Raw genomic sequence first — 18,678 nt, forward strand, 5'->3', positions numbered from 1 at the left:
TCATACATTCATTCATCCATTCATTCATTCATCATTCAATCATTCATTCAATCATTCATTCATTCATTCATTCATCCATTCATTCATTCATTCACCTGGTTCAGGATCAACCACATCATTCATTAAGGCTAAATCATAGCTACAAAAGGGAGAGGAAGCTACAAGGGACTGTAGATGTTTTAATAACTCAACTGGTCAGGCAGCATCTATGGAAGGAATGGACAGACAACGTCTTGGGTCTGAAGTTTCTTCAGGCTGATTGCAGGAGGGGGTTGAACGCTAGAAAAGAGACGTGGGTGGCAGGACAAAGCCAGGGAAGTGGATACAGCTGAGGGAGAATTTGACTCATTCAATATGATCATCGAAAATCAGTACCCCGTTTCTGCTTTCTCCCCATATCCCTTGATTCCGTCAGCCCTAAGAATTGTATCTAACTCTCTCTTGAATACATCCAGTGAATTGGCCTCCACTGCCTTCTGTGGCAGAGAATCGTCTTCAGTAGACACCAGTACGGGGAACCAATGTTTACACTGGGGCACTGGACAAGTCCAGAAGTATGGGCTGGTACATGGGCAATAGATTCATACCATTACATAACACTCTGAAAATAGCTGAACAGCCTAAACACACAAATAAAACCAGCCAAGTAGCTGCTAATTGGATATGTTCTACTGTTTATTATGTTGTCCAGGTTGTGGAGTGACTTTCTCATTAAAATCTGAGAGGCAGTAAAGGATAATTGACAGTGAGTTATCCAATTTTATCTTTAGTAATACATGATTTTTAATTCTAGAGATTAGACCAATGTTAATTTTTTCAAAACTCTCAAAGTAATGACTGTTGCTTTGCCCTTTTATTCTAATATTTTGTTTTCCTTCTGTGTTGCAGGAGACATATCACAACATCACTTTTTGGTGATTTCCATTTAATCGGGAAGCATTTGGTGCCAAAACTATTAACGATGTTGACCAGAAATGTGCAGTTCCATCTCCCCGCGTAATTTATTTGGAATAAAAATAAGATTTCACCCTCGAGGCAGTTGCAGGATGCATTTAATCGTGTCAGCAGTTCCTCACACGACGATTTTAAATGAAATTCTAGTATACAAATTATTAAGTGTTGTGGTTTAATAAGGGGCATTGCTAAAGGATTCCACCTACCAGTGGCTCAGTCACATGCAAATCACATTCATTAGATTTGTTTTGCTTATGGGCGTTAATGCTCACAATAATCACTTATTAGATGGTAGGTATTTCTTTCTCTCTGCTGCGTTAGAGCAAACAAGAATGTACCTGTAATAATGCTAAGCCAGTGCCACGTAAATTTATGTTCTGCTAATGGTATTTGTTCAATTTATTTGAGAGCACAAAAGTGATAAAATAAACTCATTGTCGAGTGTAATTATAATCACTGATCCTTCTTCTCAGATGATGAGGTAAATGAGACAGTTAAACTAAATCATCTGCCCACATATGTTAAAATTCAGCTTGAATCAGAATATGAAGACTGGCTTTGCAAATGATGACAGCTGAGCACTGAGGCAAAAAGATGGTTTAAAATGCAATGCACTTCCAAGCAGCTTGGAGCAGCAGTATGCTTGGCTTGGCTCAAAGGCAGCATTCTCGCTTTGGAGTTTCAAGATTCAAATGCCGCTTCCAGGGATTTGAGGGAATAATTTAGGCTGAAGCGTTTCAGCATCAGTGCTGCACTGTCAGCGGTGCTGTCTTTTTAACGAGATGTTGATCTGAGCTCCTGTCCTCTCACATTCATGTACAAAATGAATCTTTCCCAATTACCTTGTCTAAAGTTGACACTGTTGACCACAAGATAGGTTATGTGGTCACTTATCTCATCGTTACTTGCTGGGTCATTACTGAGGCCCAGTCGGTTGCATGTCTGAATTTCCTAAATTAGATGAAAATCTACCTCAGTAAATACTTCATTGGCTGTGGAGCAATTTTAATGTCCTGAGGTCTTATATACAGTTCCTTTGCAATCCACGGATTATGAATTTAATCAAAGTAATAAATGTTGCATTATATGGACAATCCATATTCATTTTTTTCAGATGTAAGAGTGAGGGAGTAGCGCTGAGAAATATATGAGTGAATCCAAACAGAAGCCTCTTGGATCAGGCCTGCAATTTGATTTAAATCGACTGCATTAATTGAAAGCAAGCATCATTTTTTTTTTACTGTTGTCCATCGTGATAGCAGAAAGTATGCAGCATTCGGAAAGCTGCCGGTTATTTTAGTTCCCTTATTCAGAAAGTGAGACCGTCTCCAAGGACTATTCAAGAGCAAGTACTGAAGCTCTGGAAACACTGAGGTGGAAAATAAAGAGCTAATGTGCTTCACTTATTCAGTATCATACTGTCTGTCATCCCATCAAGCACTCCAGCTGCCCAAGTTAGTCTGAAGATCCCCAAGTGCCGTAGCTTATGTAGATCTCCTGATGTGATACTGAAGTGTGAAATCAGTGCCATTTCTGCCACCACAGCAGTGGTGAGAGGCCCCCACACAATTACCCTTGACTTTCTGCTGCCATATCAATGACTTTGAGCAGCATTAGTTGTGGAAAACCCAGGCTTGCGTTACTTCCTCTAATAGGTGCTTGATTTGCAACTTAGTTCAAATTCAACATTTAATTATTTACAGTAGACACAAAATGCTGGAGTAACTCAGCAGGACAGGCAGAATCTCTGTTGAGAAGGAATGGGTGACGTTTCGGGTCTGAATCAATGAGTCTGTAAAAGGGTCTTGACCTTTTCGACACCCATTCCTACTCTCCAGAGATTTGCCTGTCTCATTGAGTTACTCCAGCATTTTGTGTCTACCTTCAATTTTAACCAGCATCTGCAGTTCCTACCTACATAGTTGATTATTTACATTCTGCATGGGTCTGACCATTTCGCAGTGATATCAGTTTAGTTTAGTTTAGTTTAGAGACAAGGTGTGGAAATAGGCCCTTCGATTCACCGGCTCTGCTCCGACCAGTGATTTCACCCCCAAATACTAGCACTATTGTAAATACTAAGGACAATGTATAATCTTTACCACAGCCAATTAACCAGCAAACCCACACATCTTTGTAGTGTGGGAGGAAACCGGAGCACCCAGGGATAACCCACGCAGTCACGGGGAGAATGTACAAACTCCGTATAGACAGCACACAAAGTCAGGTCGAACCCGGGTCTCTGGCGCTGTAAGGTGACTCAACCAACCGCTGTGCCACCGTGCTGCCCCAGTTGATCGCTCTTCTCAAATTAGCGGGGTTGTAGAAGAGAGACAGATCAACTACCCTCAGCAGATGATGAGAATAGATATGGAAATGTCAGGTGATTCTATTTATATTACTGTTTATCGCAACCAATATTAACTATTTACCTCATTCTACTATGGAAAGCACCTGCTAAATTTAACATAGACCGCATCAAGATATATTGTGCAGCTGCACCGCTTTATTTCATTGAAGCAGGCACGTTACAATGAGGGATATTGTTTGATTTAATAGTCCATCAAAATAAAGCATAATACAATCAATTTCCACTATTACCCAATAAAGTATTCATGTTTGATCAGTGTTTGCACTAAGCAAGAGTTTAAGTATGAATAAACCACAAATGTACTGCTTGCCACAAAAGAAACTGATCCTCAAGTTGACCCAGTGCTGAAATATGAAAACATGTATGCACAAATTCATGCCCATCTTTGCATTCTACCGTGAAGACAAGGGGAATGAGCATGGCAATGCATTATTAATTGCTCAAATTTCACATTAATAGTGACATTATTAAAAGTAACTGTACCGGTGTTTACTGCACTGAGTGTGGCCTAAAATTGTTTCATGGTACAATGAAGTGAAAAAGACAAAACCGATTCTCATTCTCAGCACTACAATCACTCATTGTTGCATCCAAATCAGTAGAGCAATGTTCAAGAACAGCATGTGCTCCAAAAAAATAGTGTATCGACAACTAAAAAACCTGTTAATACAGTAGCAAACTGCATACCTCTCCAGCAATCACCTCAATGCCTTCAATTGCACAAATCTCTGAACAAGGGATTGACCTGATGTTCAAACACTGTAAAAAGCTGCTCTAAAGAATAGAATAGAATAGAATAGAATAGAATAGAATAGTCATAGACCATACGGTCTGAACGAAATTTCGTGCCTGCAGTCATACATACAATCATACAATAATAAACAACAATAAACACAAATTAACATCCACCACAGTGTATCCTCCAAGCACCGTGGTGGAGGCAAAAATCTTAGGGCTGCAGTCTCTTCCCTCCTCTTCTCCCTCTGCGCTGAGGCGATTCCCCACCGGGCGATGGCACAAACAGTCCCGCGGCTCACCGAACCCCGCGAACGGGCCGACTCAAACACCGCGGACGGGGTGGTCGAAGCTGCCGCCCTCCAGTCCAGCGGACGCAGCAGCCGGCCCGCGGCTGAACCCCGGACTGAGGTCACCGCCGCCAGAACGCCGTCCCAGCCACCGGAGCACCGTTCCAGCCCTGAGCCGGGTCGCCCTGACGTGAGTGCCGTTCCTCCCTCGAGCTGGGCCGCCCCGACGGGAGCGCCACAGCCCCTCACGGGAGCGCCATTCCAGCCCCGAGCTGGGCCGCCCTCACGGGAGCGAGCCCAGGGCAAGTCCTGACTGGCTCTGCCTCCGGAGTCTCGAGGTCGCCAGCTCCGCCATTGGGCCTCAGCGCAGACGGAGGCAGAGAAGGGGGATACGACAAAAAAGTTGCATTCCCCCGAAGGGCACCCCCCCATACGACAAAAAAGTAAAAACAAACAGACTGCATTTCCCCTGCGCCGCCAAGGGAGAGTATATTACCCTGTAACTTGAATTGCACTGTTAAAGATGTGCTGTGAGACTGTAGGGTGGCATGGTAATGGCTGCCTTGGTTCTGCTACATATTCTCCTTCATACGTCACAGAGCTGGTGCTGAGATGGATGGAATCTGCGGGGAAGGTGACAAAAACGTTTGGCTTGGGAGGTAGGAGAGTGTAGAGAGATTTCCGTTTAGCCAAGAAATGATCAGCGACTATGGGAGTGAGAGCTTGCATTGGGGAAATCGTGAAGGTGGAGGATGTGTGTGGAACTTAAGGCTAAGACTGCCGACTGCCCCTTACTCTGAGAAACCTCCCTCACTACAATAAGGAGAAAGTAGATGAGGAGGAATTACTTTAGTCAGAGGATGGTGAATCGGTGGAATTCATTGCCACAGACAGCTGTGGAGGCCAAGTCAATGGATATTTTTAAGGTGGTGATTGACAAATTCTTGAGTAGTAGGGTTATGAGGAGAAGGCAGGAGAATGGGGTTGAGAGGGAAAGATAGATCAGCCATGAATGAATGGGGGAGTAGACGTGATGGGCTGAATGGCCTAATTCTGCTCCTGGAACATCAACATGAATTTAAGAATAAGAAATATACTAACGCTTGCAAAATCAGTTGCAATATCCTATTGCTCGTATTGCGTTCCTGAACTCAGCCCCAGATCTACAAAGGTCACGTCCTGAGCCAGCAAAGGCCTTACAGCCAGGATATTTCGGCAGTGAGAACTGAACACTGTTAGCTGAGAATTAATCAAACTAGCCTTGCAGCGTTTTTCTCAGTGGGTCCAGGGAACAGCTGGAGAAGCCGGCACAGCAAGTACAGGGCCTTTTCACAGCCCGAAACTCTGCCCAGGGCAACTTTGCTGCGGCAGAAGCAGGCAAATGTTAGTTTGTGGCTGTGACAACCTGCCAGGCCAGGGTGCAGAATAGCTGGTGGCGACCGTCGCAAGAGAAGTGTGGGAGAGCGGTGGTAGCAAGAGAGGGAGAAGAGGCTGAAATCCCGCACTTCGACAGGACACACTCTACTTAAGATGGAAATGAGTTACTCAGCACAGTATCCGTGATGGATAGACACCAAGTGCTAGAGTAACTCAGCAGGTCAGGCAGCATCTCTGGAGAAAATGAATGGGTGACGTTTCAGGTCGGGACCCTTCTTCGGACCCAACACGAAACATCACCCATCCTTGTTCTCCAGAGATGCTGCCTGACCCAATGAGTTATTCCAGCACTTTGTGTCTACAATAAGATACGGTAGAACTTTATTCATCCCCGGAGGGAAATTGGTCTGCCAACAGTCATAACACACAACAAGATACACGAAAACTTGAAATTAAAATAAAATTATAAGTGAAAAAAAGAAAAGGACAAGTGACTGTTGGCTGTCTGCCGTGTGCACAGGGCCCAAACCGCAACGAGGGAACAAACAAACAAACAAACGCACACAGGCTTATCTCCTGGGTGGTGGATTCTAAAACTAGAATGCCCCCCTCCCCCACACCGGGTCCCCCTTTGTTCGACCTTACACAGGTCCGGTATCACAATGCAATATGTAAGCTACAGAATCATTCCTTGTAATATCCATGAGGAGGAGCGGATGTTGGAAGGGGAGAAAAATAAAAAAACAGCCTACCGCTTATGCAGACTACGACCAGCTGTTTTAAAATATTAACAAAATATCTATGAAAAATGCAGGACGAGTCTTTTGGTACAACCAAAATAATGTTACCTTTTCACGACATTGTCATCTTTGCTATTTACGCGACCGGCATTTGCCGATCCTTTCTACAAATCCATGAAGGATACTTCTTCCCATTTAATTTTCTTATCTTAGTTTCCAAACCAGGAAGAAATGCCTGCCACGCCAATGATCTCAGGCCACGAACATTCCCCACTGACGTTTGAATTGATTGTGAAAAAATCTTCGTGTGACAACTTCCAGCAATGACTGGAATCCTTCCTGACCCACTAACTTACTGCCGAGCCGTAGGCCTGCCTATAACCCGTCCCTCACACTTGGTGTAGCATTGGCAACCTCAGGTTGGAGACACAAGGTGATCGTGGAGTCAGGACCAGCACGATCAGAGGTCAGAGTTTGCGTAGACTGCAGAACTCAACAATTCCTTGAGTCATTTAAGAGTGTTGATCAATAACATGGAATGTACGATTATTGCAAATAAAAGTATTTTTAACATGACGGCACAGTTGTGCAGTGGTATAGTTGCTGCCTTACAGCACGAGAGACTTGGGTTTGATCCTGACCACAGGTGCTGTCTGTACAGAGTTTGTACGTTCTCTCCGTGACCGCATAGGTTTTTCCCGGGTGCTCAAGTTTCCTCTCACACTCCAAAGACGTACAGGTATGTAGGTTCATTGGCTTCGGTAAAAGATTGTAAATTGTCCCCTGTGAGTGTAGGATAGTACTAGTGTACAGGGATCACCGGTCGGTGAACCAAAAGGGCTGCTTCTGCATTGTATCCCTAAACAAAACTAAACTAAGACTGTCTAATGATAACTGGAAATTGCACTGGATGTAAATTGGAACTAGAATTCTTCAATCTTTATGTATGCTTTGACCATTCTTGAACAGATTGTAATAATAACAATAAATATAGAGGGTAGACAAAAGTGCTGGAGAAACTCAACGGGTGCAGCTGCATCTATGGAGCGAAGGAAATAGGCAACGTTTCGGGCCGAAACCCTTCTTCACACATTGGCAATTGATCACCCAACAATTCCATTATTAATATCTGCTGCTTTGTCGAACTTCAGGCTAATCATGAAAGGAAGTCTATATTTATTGTTTAAGAAAGAACTGCAGATGCTGGAAAAATCGAAGGTAGACAAAAAGCTGGAGAAACTCAGCGGGTGAGGCAGCATCTATGGAGCGAAGGAATGGGTGATGTTTTGCGTTGAGATGTCTGAAGAAGGGCCTTGACCCGAAACGTCACCCATTCCTTCACTCCATAGATGCTGCCTCACCCGCTGAGTTTCTCCAGCTTTTTGTCTACTTTTGGGTCAAGACCCATCTTCAGACCTTCTTCAAACTGCGTGTATTCATGGTCCCTTCACAAATTTGGCAGCAGAAATTTCAGTATCATGGGATGGCAGTCCTCACAGGCAAAACAGCATGAAAGCAATAATTATTGATCACAATCAATGTTACACACACTAGAAGCCTAAATCTGAACCTAAATGCCAATGGATGTGGGCAATTGCCTCTGCTTGGTCCAGCTACAGAGCTTTGTGCTTTTCAGAATAGACCGCTGCTGTCAGCACAGACGTGTGCCAGCACTGAGCACGAGCCTCACCACAGTCCACTCCCATTATGTTACTGCATCATTCCCAGCCTGCCGACAGCTTTGATAATTGTTATTTGCCTTTGGTCAGCATTTACTCTCCTTTCCCCATCGAGGCTACCATGCAGCAGTGAAGTAACAACAGACAACTACAAATTTTTAATAAAATAGAATAGAATGCAATTTATTGTCATTCAAACCTAGGTTTGAACGAAATATCATTTCTACAGTTTTTTACATTACAAACACAATCCAAGACCCACACTTAACACAGTTTACATAAACATCCATCACAGTGAGTCTCCAACATCTCCTCACTGTGATGGAAGGCACAGTCTTTATTTCTTCCCTTTGTTCCTTCTCCCGTGGTCCAGCAGTCCAACTGCAGTGTCGAGGCGAACTGGGGCTCCGATGTTAAAGCCCCCGGCGGGCGATGGTAAGTCCTGAGGCCGTTTAAACCACGCCGGGCCATGTTAGGCCCCGGCTCCATTTCCTTAAACCCGCGATTCCAGTGGGAGAAGTCGCCGTTGCGGAGCTCGGAAAAGCGGTCTCCCACCAGGGACATGTGAGCTCCCGATGTTCACGTCCATCGGGTCTGCGGCCGGTGCATCCGAACTCCAAAAGTCGGGTCGCAGCCGCACGCCACCACAGCTCTTCCCGCTCCAAAGTTGGCCAGCTCTGCGATGTCAGTTCCGCAGGCTCTGCAACTGGAGCCCTCAGGTTAGTCCCGGCCGGAGGTCGCCGCCGGCTCCACGATGTTAGGCCCAACGACATACGAGACACGACAGGGAATAGTCGGGTCCCCGCACAGGGAAGAGATTAACGGTTTCCCCCACAGCCCCCCCCACCACCCCCCACATATACACAGCTAAAAAAATAATAATAAAAACTAACTCAAGACATACATTTAACAAGACAAAAATAAAAAAAGACAGACAACTGTAGTCGAGCCGCTGCCGTTAGGCGCCGCCACTAACATAATGTGTTGTGGTTGCCAACTTGCAATCCTCCAGGAGGTTGTATCTTTGGCAAGATTCCACTCTGTATTTGGAGTATCTTAACTGTGTGTCCCACTGAAGTAGATAGGCTTCAAATGTAATGCAAAGCTACAGTGTTGCAAGGGAACTTGTCAATAAATAGAATGCGTTCATTAGCAAACCTCTGTGCAGAAAGGAATCTTGGATCATCTGGAGGCTACATGGTCTCACTGCCATTTGTCCTAAACAGTCCAGGCATCATTCCCCATGAGGTTTGACACACAGTGATCTTCTAGCAGATGATGCCATGGAGGTTAACATACCTCACCTTCTGCAACTATAGACACACCTGACGTGGTCAAACCAGGGTCAACACAGTGGCACAGCGGTAGAGTTGTTGCCTAATGGGCCTGTCCCACTTAGGCGATTTTTTCGGCGACTGCCGGCGACTGTCTAGTCATAGCAGGTCGCCGATAAAACCGGCGACATTGAAATTCACCGAAGTCAGCACGGGCGACAACCTACGACATCCTGGCAACTGCCTACATTCACCTGGTGACAACCTACAACAGCACTTACGTCAACCTACACTCATTTGGCGTCAAACCCAGGGTCGCTACTGTCAGCAAAACATTTTCAACATGTTGAAAATTTTCAGCGACCAGTAGGTCACTACAACTCTTTGTGTGACTCAGGAGACTGCTCACGATCACACAGGCGACACCCCGGCAACCACCGGCGACCGCATAGTTTCCTGTAGTCGCCTAAAAAGTTGCCTAAGTGGGACAGGCCCATTACAGCACCAGAGACCCGGGTTTAATCCAGACTACAGGTGCTGTCGGTACGGAGTTGATACTTTCTCCCCGTGACGCAAGGGTTTCCTTTGGGTGTGCCTGTTTCCTCTCACATTCCAAAGATGTACAGGTTTGTATGTTAATTGGCTTTTGTAAATAGTAAATTGTCCCTAGTGTGTAGGATAGTGCTAGTGTACAGCGATCACTGGTCGGCACTTACTTGATTGGTCGAAGGGCCTGTTTCAATGCTGTATCTCTAAAGTCTAAAGGGGCTGTCCCACTTGGGCGACCTAATCCGCGAGTTCTGGCGAGTTTGCCCTCGACTCACACTCGCAGCATGGTCGTTCACGAGGTCGTAGGAGGTCTTCGTAACTCTCCTTCAGCTAGGTCACGGCATTTTTTTCGATATGTTAAAAAATGCCCGCGAGTATGAAAAGGTCGCTATGTAAAAAATCAATACTTTTTTTACTCGTAGGTTTAGGCATAGTAGCTCATGGTAGGTCGGCATGTTAGTCGTAGGTAATCGAGGATAGTCAAAGGGTAGTCATAGGTAGTCGAAGGTAGTCATAGATATTCTTCATCATAGTCAAAGGGAAGTCGAAAGGAGTTCGAAGGAAATCGAAGGAGGTCGTCCTTACTCTCCACTATTCGGTGTCCAATTTTCTCGAAGTTAGTCGTAGCTAGTCGAAGCTAGTCTTCAACATAGTCACAGTCGAAGGAGGTCTTCTACACAGTCGAAGGAGGTCTTCAACATGACATTTTTTCAAACTCTCCTAAACTCATCTAAACTCGCCAATTAGGTCGCCCAAGTGGGACAGCCTCTTAAAGGGGTTTGAATGCAGTACCACTCAGACCTTCAGCAAGATGATTCATGCCTTGAAGAAATGAGACTCCGACTAATAGATAAATATGACCAATTCTTAAGGAGTTGGTCCCCTTGTATCGACTTTTTGGAATCATGTGATGCAGCGGTACCGTAAAGATTTCTGATTTCAAGTCAGGTCGTGGATAGATTTACATCTCTGAATAAAGATTTGAAAATTTCTCTTTTAAGGTCTTTTGCTCCTATTTCTACTTTCCACGTTTTCTTTTCTAATACACACATTTCACGTTTTTCTATTTTTCTACTATCTATTTTTCCTCTTTTTCTCTTCTTCTTTTCTTTCTTATTTTCTTTTTCAAAAACATAAAACTAGAGGTTGTACATAGAATGTATAATTACGTTATGACATAGTTGGCACCTAAAATTAGGTCCCACTGTGTTGTTTTGTATTGTATTAACTTCTAATAAAATAAACAAAAACAAAAAAAAAATTGATTCATGCTATCACATCGGCTTTCCTATTTATTTTCACCTGAAATCGTTCTCCACCTATCAACAAAATAGAACCATCTTTAGAGCCTTTATATACTCAATATTTATATCTTTCTGTAGCCAGACATAAAATGCTGGAGTAACTCAGCAGGACAAGCAGCATTTCTGGAAAGGAATGAATGACGATTCGGGTCGAGACCTTTCTTCAGACTGATGTCTACCTTCGATTTAAACCAGCATCTGCAGTTCTTTCCAACACATTTATATCTTTCTGTAATGGTTTGTTTTGCCGAGATTGCATTTCTTCAAAACCCAGCAGTGGTCCTTTAAAATCTGTATTTCCGTAATCATTGCGGTCTCCCTGAGTTATACTCCTGCTCAGTCAGGAATGGCTCAGGGAGAAGGTTTAAATTAGAAGGGCAGGAGGTCTGAAGAAGGGTCTCGTCCCACAACGCCATCTATTCCTTCCTTCCGGAGATGCTGCCTTCCCGCTGAGTTACTCCAGCATTTTGTGTCTATCTGAGGTTTAAATTAGATCCACACAGCAGACTTGGCCAGATGCTGTAAGGCCACGCTGCCTTTGGCTGACGGGTACCCTTGGAGTGCGGTCCTGGCAGGGTGCCTGCCAGACTTGCTGATTCGCAATGAGTTTCTCCGACACAAGAGGGGTGAGGGAGATCCCCGTGGGCTGCTTGGCCATCACGCGTCATTCAGTGCTTCCTCTGACAGACACACAATCTAATACTCGAGATTGCAAAAGTAAAAACAAAACTGCTTACGGACCGTTTGTAAATGGATTAATAATCTATGACTCCAAAGTGGCTCGAGTCTGTGTTCTCCATGGAATATCTTTGACATCAAAGAAGCTTGTTCAATTTGTGTATCAGCCTTTTAATAACCATCCATCTTTGACTTCTCCTTATTATCTCTGATACTGAAGCATTGCTTTAAGGCCACTGCAGTAAGGCAGCTCCATAATCAGTCCCAAACAGCAGCAGTCCAACCAGTATTATATCCTTCAGTGATTTCCACATTGCTTTATACGTACACAATATGCAATTCTACAACTGTCTCAATAAAAACTGATGATCTGCAAGTCTGTAACTCCTGCTACATCTTTTGTAAAGTTTTTTGAAGTATCATCTTCCTCAATGACTTCATCCTTGAGAATCCTTTGAAGCTTGTAGCATTTTACCCATTTAATCTTTTGTGATTAAGCTCTTAGATTAAATTAGATTTAGCTCTTAGGGCTAATGAGATCAGGGGATATGAGGAAAGAGCAGGAAAGAGGTACTGAATTTAGATGATCAGCCATGATCATATGGAATGGCGGTGCTGGCTCGAAGGGCCAAATAGCCTACTCCCGCACCTATTTTTCTTTGTTTCTATGTGATGAGCTAAAGCATAAACAACATGGGTTCCAACACTGTTTCCAGCGAGTTGGGCCCAAGGCAAATGGTCTGTTGATGATACTGGTCATTTGCTCAATAAGATGAATATCCTTCAATAGGTTGGCATCAGTATCCCTTCTTCAAAATCTCTGCTCACCACTTTAAGTGGGCTGACCTAAAAGCCACGTTACCAAACTAAGAAAAATGATGCAACACACTCAAACAGTACTCTACTAATTAGTTTTATCCACAAAACCGAGAATTTGATGAGCTATTGCAACTCTGTAATAACATTCGCAGGAGTAGGCTATTCGTCCTACCTCAGAAGATCACAGTGGATCTTTCACCCCAATGTCATTTTATTGCACTAACTCCTCCTACATCCCTTGATCCTTCATAACTAAACATCTGTCAATCTCTCTCTTGAATGCAGTCAGTGATAGAGCCTATATCTCTTGGGTAGAGAATCCATAAATCCACATCCTTCTGGGTGAAGACATTTCTTCTCAACTCCCTCCTGAAAGGCCTAACCCTTTGACTTTATTTTACTTTAGTCGAGAGATACAGCTCAGAAACAGACCCTTCAGCCCTCCTAGGGACACTATCTGGGGCAATTTTTAATTTACAGAAGCCAATTAACCTACACACCTGTATACCTTTGGAGTGAGGGAGGAAACCGGAACACCCTGAGAAAACCCACGTGGTCACAGGGAGAGCACACAAACTCCATACAGACAGCACCCGTAGTCAGGATGGAACCCAGGTCTCTGGATCTGGAAGGCAGCAACACTACCGCAATGCCATTTGGTGTGCTGCCAAACACAGGGGGAAACTTTGGTTCTGCTGTGTGGGGATGTTTTGTGTTGAATTCTATAGTGTGTTGAGTCCTGTTTATTTTTATTGTATGGCTGTATGGGAATTCATTTCACTGTGCCATCTGGCACACGTGACAATTACATTTATCTTGTATCTTGTATCTTGTATCTTGACTTTATTTTACTTTAGTCGAGAGATACAGCTCAGAAACAGACCCTTCAGTCCTCCTAGGGACACTATCTGTGGCAATTTTTTTAGATGCCTCAACCAGGAGTAACCTTGGATCAAAAACTGGAACATCAATCCTGTCAGCCCAATCACCTCTCATTTCTCTAAATTCTAAAAGGTTTGGGACAATTTCTAATAATAATAATAATATATTTTATTGTCATTGCACGTTAGTGCAACGAGATTTAGTATACAGCTCCAACCGATGAAAAAGAAAAGTAAAATAAATAAATAAGCTGTGTGTAGTGACCATCCAAGGGGGACAGTCCAGGGGAATTACGATTACGATCTCCGATTACGACAAGCCTTTGGTTTATGTAGGAAGGAACTGCAGATACTGGTTTATGCCGAAGATAGACACAAAAAGCTGCCACACACAAAAACAAGCATTTGATTTAGTACAGTGTACATTCCCTCTGTCACAAGTTAATCCTTCCTTGGCTAGGGCAATCTCACCAGCACACAATAGTTCAGACACAAGATCACCAGTATCCTACATAATTGCAGCGAGGTGTTCTCAACTCTTTCACTCAAACCCTCTTGCAAAACAGGACAACATACCATATGCTTTCCTAACTTTCTATTCTGTATGTCCTCACTTCCTAGATTCACCATATTTATAAAAAGTGTTTTGATGTGAAGTCAAAGAGGAGGAGTGAGCTGCAGGCTACAGATGAAGTTGTGAAATGGGATGAGGTTGGGTATCTCTTTTCCAAATGACACGGATATGAGGGACTGAGTAGCCTCCTTTTTGTAAATTTACTACAACCTTATGGCAACATCTAGGTGTTATGATCTACATTTATCGAGGCCAAGTGTTAAGCCCCTGTCCCACGATGCGAGTTCACCCAAGAGCTCTCCCTAGGGGGCGCCGTCCTGTATGGTATGGCTGCCCAGTCTGCAGCTGTCCGTTTTATCAATCTTTTTTAAAAAATGTTGTGAGTTTTAGTGTTTTGTTTTTGGAGTTCTAGTCTGTTTTGTTTCTGGGGGGAAAGGGGGAAACTACTTTTCAGGGTCCCTACCTGGTCGGAGAGGCAGCTTTTCTCTGGGCTGCACTTTTGACCCGTCCTCGCGGCCTACCAGCGGGCCTGCAGCGGCGTTTCCTGAGGGGACCGCCCAGAACCTCGGCTTCGACGGCGGCGCAGCGCTGGAGCGCTATCGCGGAGCGGAGCGGGCGATGCCTTGCCCGGGTCGCCGCGCCGTGCCCCGCTGATAAAAAAAAACATCACTGAGCTGCGGGTCTGTGGTGCGGCCAGCGGTGCTGACTTTAACATTGGGAGCCTGGGATCTCTCGCCGAGATCGCCAGTGGTGGAGATCCATCCAGCGCGGCCTGTTGGCTTCAGAAACCGCGGTCTCCAGTAAGGAAGCGGCCGTTCCAGGTTTCCCATGCCGCTGAGAGGATTCTCCCGACGCCGGAGCATCATCATCCGGCGAGAACGGCCAGGAACATCGGGCCCTGTAGCGGCGACTGCGGAGGCCATAATGGGCCCGAATATGGGTGGACATGGGATGGGGACTGGACATTGTGCCTTCCACTCATAATGGGAACCATTGTGGGAGGATGTTTTTTTATGTTTAAATCTATTTATTATCGTTATGTCTGCATTTTTTTTTAATGTGCTGCTCTGGCAACAAGCATTTCACTACACTAATTGGTGTATGTGACCAATAAATTACCTTTGAACCTTTGAGTTAAAAAAAAAAAATCAATCTCGTGGTACTTCATCACAAGTATTTTTTTACTCTTGGAAATTTTTCACACTGTTGAAAAAAGTCACGAGTTTCCGCGTTTCCCGAGTGCCTGCCTTTAGCATTACAAGCCGCTACAAGACATCCACGAGCTCCGATGTAGCCGCTACATACATTCTACGTACTTACCATGAGTTTGATTTTTTTTTTAAACTCGGAAGAGCTCTTGGGTAAACTCACATTGTGGGACTGGGCCTTTAGAATGTCAAGATGACTCCACTCTATGGAGAAGACCTTTAGAATCCTCTAGTAATTGTATTCTAAATGTGCAAGCTCATTAAAGCTTTCCATAAAAGTGTATCTATAAATAATTCAAACTGACCACTGAATAAATAGCTGCTAGCTTCTCTCGGCTTTGAGAGGTAGATATTTTACTGGCTTATTCCGAGGTGTTCCATGCAGAAAGAGAAAGCGATTATTTAATTGCACAAAAGATACTTGGTTTCATCAGAAAACATTCGAAAAATCAAGAGCATGAACAGTCCATCAGCCGTGGCATTAAAGCAACAGGGCCAGAGTCCCCCTAATCCTCACCTTTCACCCCATCAGCCGTCGCATACAGCACATAATCTTCAACATTTTTGCCACCTCCAATGGGATCCCACCACTAGCCACATCTTCCCATCTCCAACCCTTTCCACGTTCGGCAGCGACTGATCCCTCCACAACTCCTTGGGTTAACCCATCCCTTCCCACACAAACCACCCCCTCCCCAGGTACTTTCCCCTGCGATCGCAGGAGATGCAACACTTATACCTCCTCCCTCGACCCCGTTCAAGGGCCCCAACAGGTGAAGGTGAGTTTTGATCATTTATGTATAATTTATGTTGTTGTGTATGGTCTAGTTTATGTGCCTGAGATGCTGCTGCAAGCAAGATTTTCACTGTACCTACACCTCAACATACCAAAGCATATGAAAATAACTACTTGGCTTGACTAACATGAACAATTGATACAGAAACTTGGAACACAGCACTATTTTACTTATGCTTATCACCCAACTTACAGGAGAGCAGACAGGCACAGTGGAGAGGAATTGAAGAAATGGGTTATGGAAGGTTAATTAAATGTCACTATGAAACAATGCATTGTAGCATTTCTCAGTACCGGTAAAACAAAATATACTCTTGTTGAAGCATTAATGAATAGAAGACTCAGAACAGTTTGGTCTCATCCAACCCAGTTTGGTAGGAAAATTAAGGAGAAGTAATAACAACACGATGGCGTGGCGGTAGAGCTACTGCCTCACAGCACCAGAGACCCGGGTTCATTCCTGACTACGGGTGCTGTCTGTATGGAGTTTGTAGCTTCTCCCTTTAACCTGCGTGGGTTTTTCTCCGAAATCTTTGGTTTCCTCCCACACTCCAAAGATGTACAGATTTCTAGGTTAATTGGCTTGGTGTAAATGTAAATTGTCCCAAGTGTGTGTATGATAGTGTTAGTGTGCGGGGATCGCTGGTCGCTGCGGGCTCGCTGGGCCGAAGGTCCTGTTTCCTAAACTATAAGTGTATCTCTAAACTAAAATAAACAATGAAATACCATGAGAAAAATCACAAGGATAAGCTGTTTAATTTGCTTCAGACTAAATGTACCTTGATCACCCATGGGTCGGAGACAGAGAGTAGGGCTAATGAAGAGATAGTACTGGTATACAAGTCTAGAAAATATCATGAAAGTCAGGTATAAATCCTGTGAAGTATATGTTCACAACTTAATAATAGTGAATGATACCCAGGAGGATCGTCAAGTAGTACGTGAGATTGAAAGTTTCTCTGAATTAGGTCCAATATTGTTCAAGTGGAGAAAGCATATGATGTTTCTGAGATCAATAGGTGGATGAAACTCCAACGATTTTCAGTGAATCTATGACTTAAACACAGGTAACACTGGCAACTCGTTGAGTGCGGAAGAATAGCAAGTGAAAAAAAGTGATTTGGTTAAATGCGGAATTACATAAAATCGCTTTAGGTTTTCTCCTTCTTACAAATGGAAGGATGAAGTTTGTGCAATGTTGGTTGATATCAGGGATTGTTAGTTTATGGTCACTCCTTTAGAGATTTAGTGATGTGACTGGCTGCTTTTTAAATTCCAACATTGCCTGTACACGTCCCACACTTAGTACAAAGCCCTGAACATGCTGCATAACCTGATTTAAATTCATGTCTCACATGCATTAATCTCAATCCTCCAGAATGAACTTCACAAAAGATTAAGAACCGATTGAGCACACATACATTACAATGGACAGAGTAGTCAAAAAAAGTCCAACGATGTAGCAGATTTTACTTCTGAAAACTGAGAGAAATTATCATATTCCATTATCGTATAATAATATACTTCCTATCAAACAATTATTCCAGTCTCTTCATTTGAAGAAAGAAAACTGATGCAATGTGTTTAGTGAAATATTTAAGATATTTAATCTCAGGCTACAGTGCGGCTGGAACAGGCAATTGTGCTCATTTAGCGTGCCTGCCAACATTGAAGATGTAAGTGCTTTTATTGTATCTTAGTCAAAGAGCTATTGTTCCTGCCACTTGAGCATGTAGAGAATGGTGCATGGGAGCACACTGGCAGTAACAAAGAGAGAAAGAAATATGAAGGTGAATCATCAATTAGTCCTGCCATTGAGTGTTAATCGTGGCATTTGGGAAGAAACTCAATCAGTGCTCTAGAACGTGCCCATTCAGATAAACCATTAAAAAAGAGTTCATCTTTAAAGGGATAGACACAAAATGCTGGAGTAACTCAGCAGGACAGGCAGCATCTCTGGATAGAAGGGATGGCTGCCATTTCGGGTCAAGACCCTTCTTCGGACTGAGAGTCAGGGGAGACGGAGACACAGAGATATGGAAGGGTAAGGGGTGAAAACGAGACATCAAAGGGGCCGAAGCTCAAGGAAAATCTAGAACAGATCAATGTTTGCAAGGGGAAGATGACAAATCTTTAAAGGAATCACTGGTTACATGAAAAAAGGTGCAAATAAGTGGATGCTTTAACTGAGTATTCCTGAAGCAGAAACAGGGTACTTTGTCTCCAAAAACAGAAAGGAACAAAATGCCAAACTGACCTTTTCCCATGTCCGTTCTTTGTTCAGTACTATCACCACTAGCTTTGGGTTCAACTGGTATCCATCCCGAGTGAAGGAGAGATCTCGGCCATTCCAGGATACATTCATCATGAACCTGAGGAATGAATGGAGAACAGTTGATGTTACGTTAAAACGCTTTGAATAATATATGCTAATGTATCTGAACTATCC

At 43.8% G+C, this 18,678-nt stretch overlaps 1 protein-coding gene across 1 annotated transcript in view; it reads right to left on the bottom strand.

The window, feature by feature from the left end:
• Positions 1 to 18,678, bottom strand: part of grin2aa (glutamate receptor, ionotropic, N-methyl D-aspartate 2A, a) — a 267,870-nt gene that overhangs the window by 110,262 nt on the left and 138,930 nt on the right. The window contains exon 5 of the mRNA XM_055651745.1: positions 18,487 to 18,601. Within this exon, the coding sequence (XP_055507720.1) occupies positions 18,487 to 18,601 (115 nt within the window). The remainder of the gene's footprint in view (positions 1 to 18,486; positions 18,602 to 18,678) is intronic.

This window comes from Leucoraja erinacea, chromosome 20 (assembly GCF_028641065.1).
Source record: "Leucoraja erinacea ecotype New England chromosome 20, Leri_hhj_1, whole genome shotgun sequence".
NCBI classification, from domain to species: domain Eukaryota; kingdom Metazoa; phylum Chordata; class Chondrichthyes; order Rajiformes; family Rajidae; genus Leucoraja; species Leucoraja erinaceus.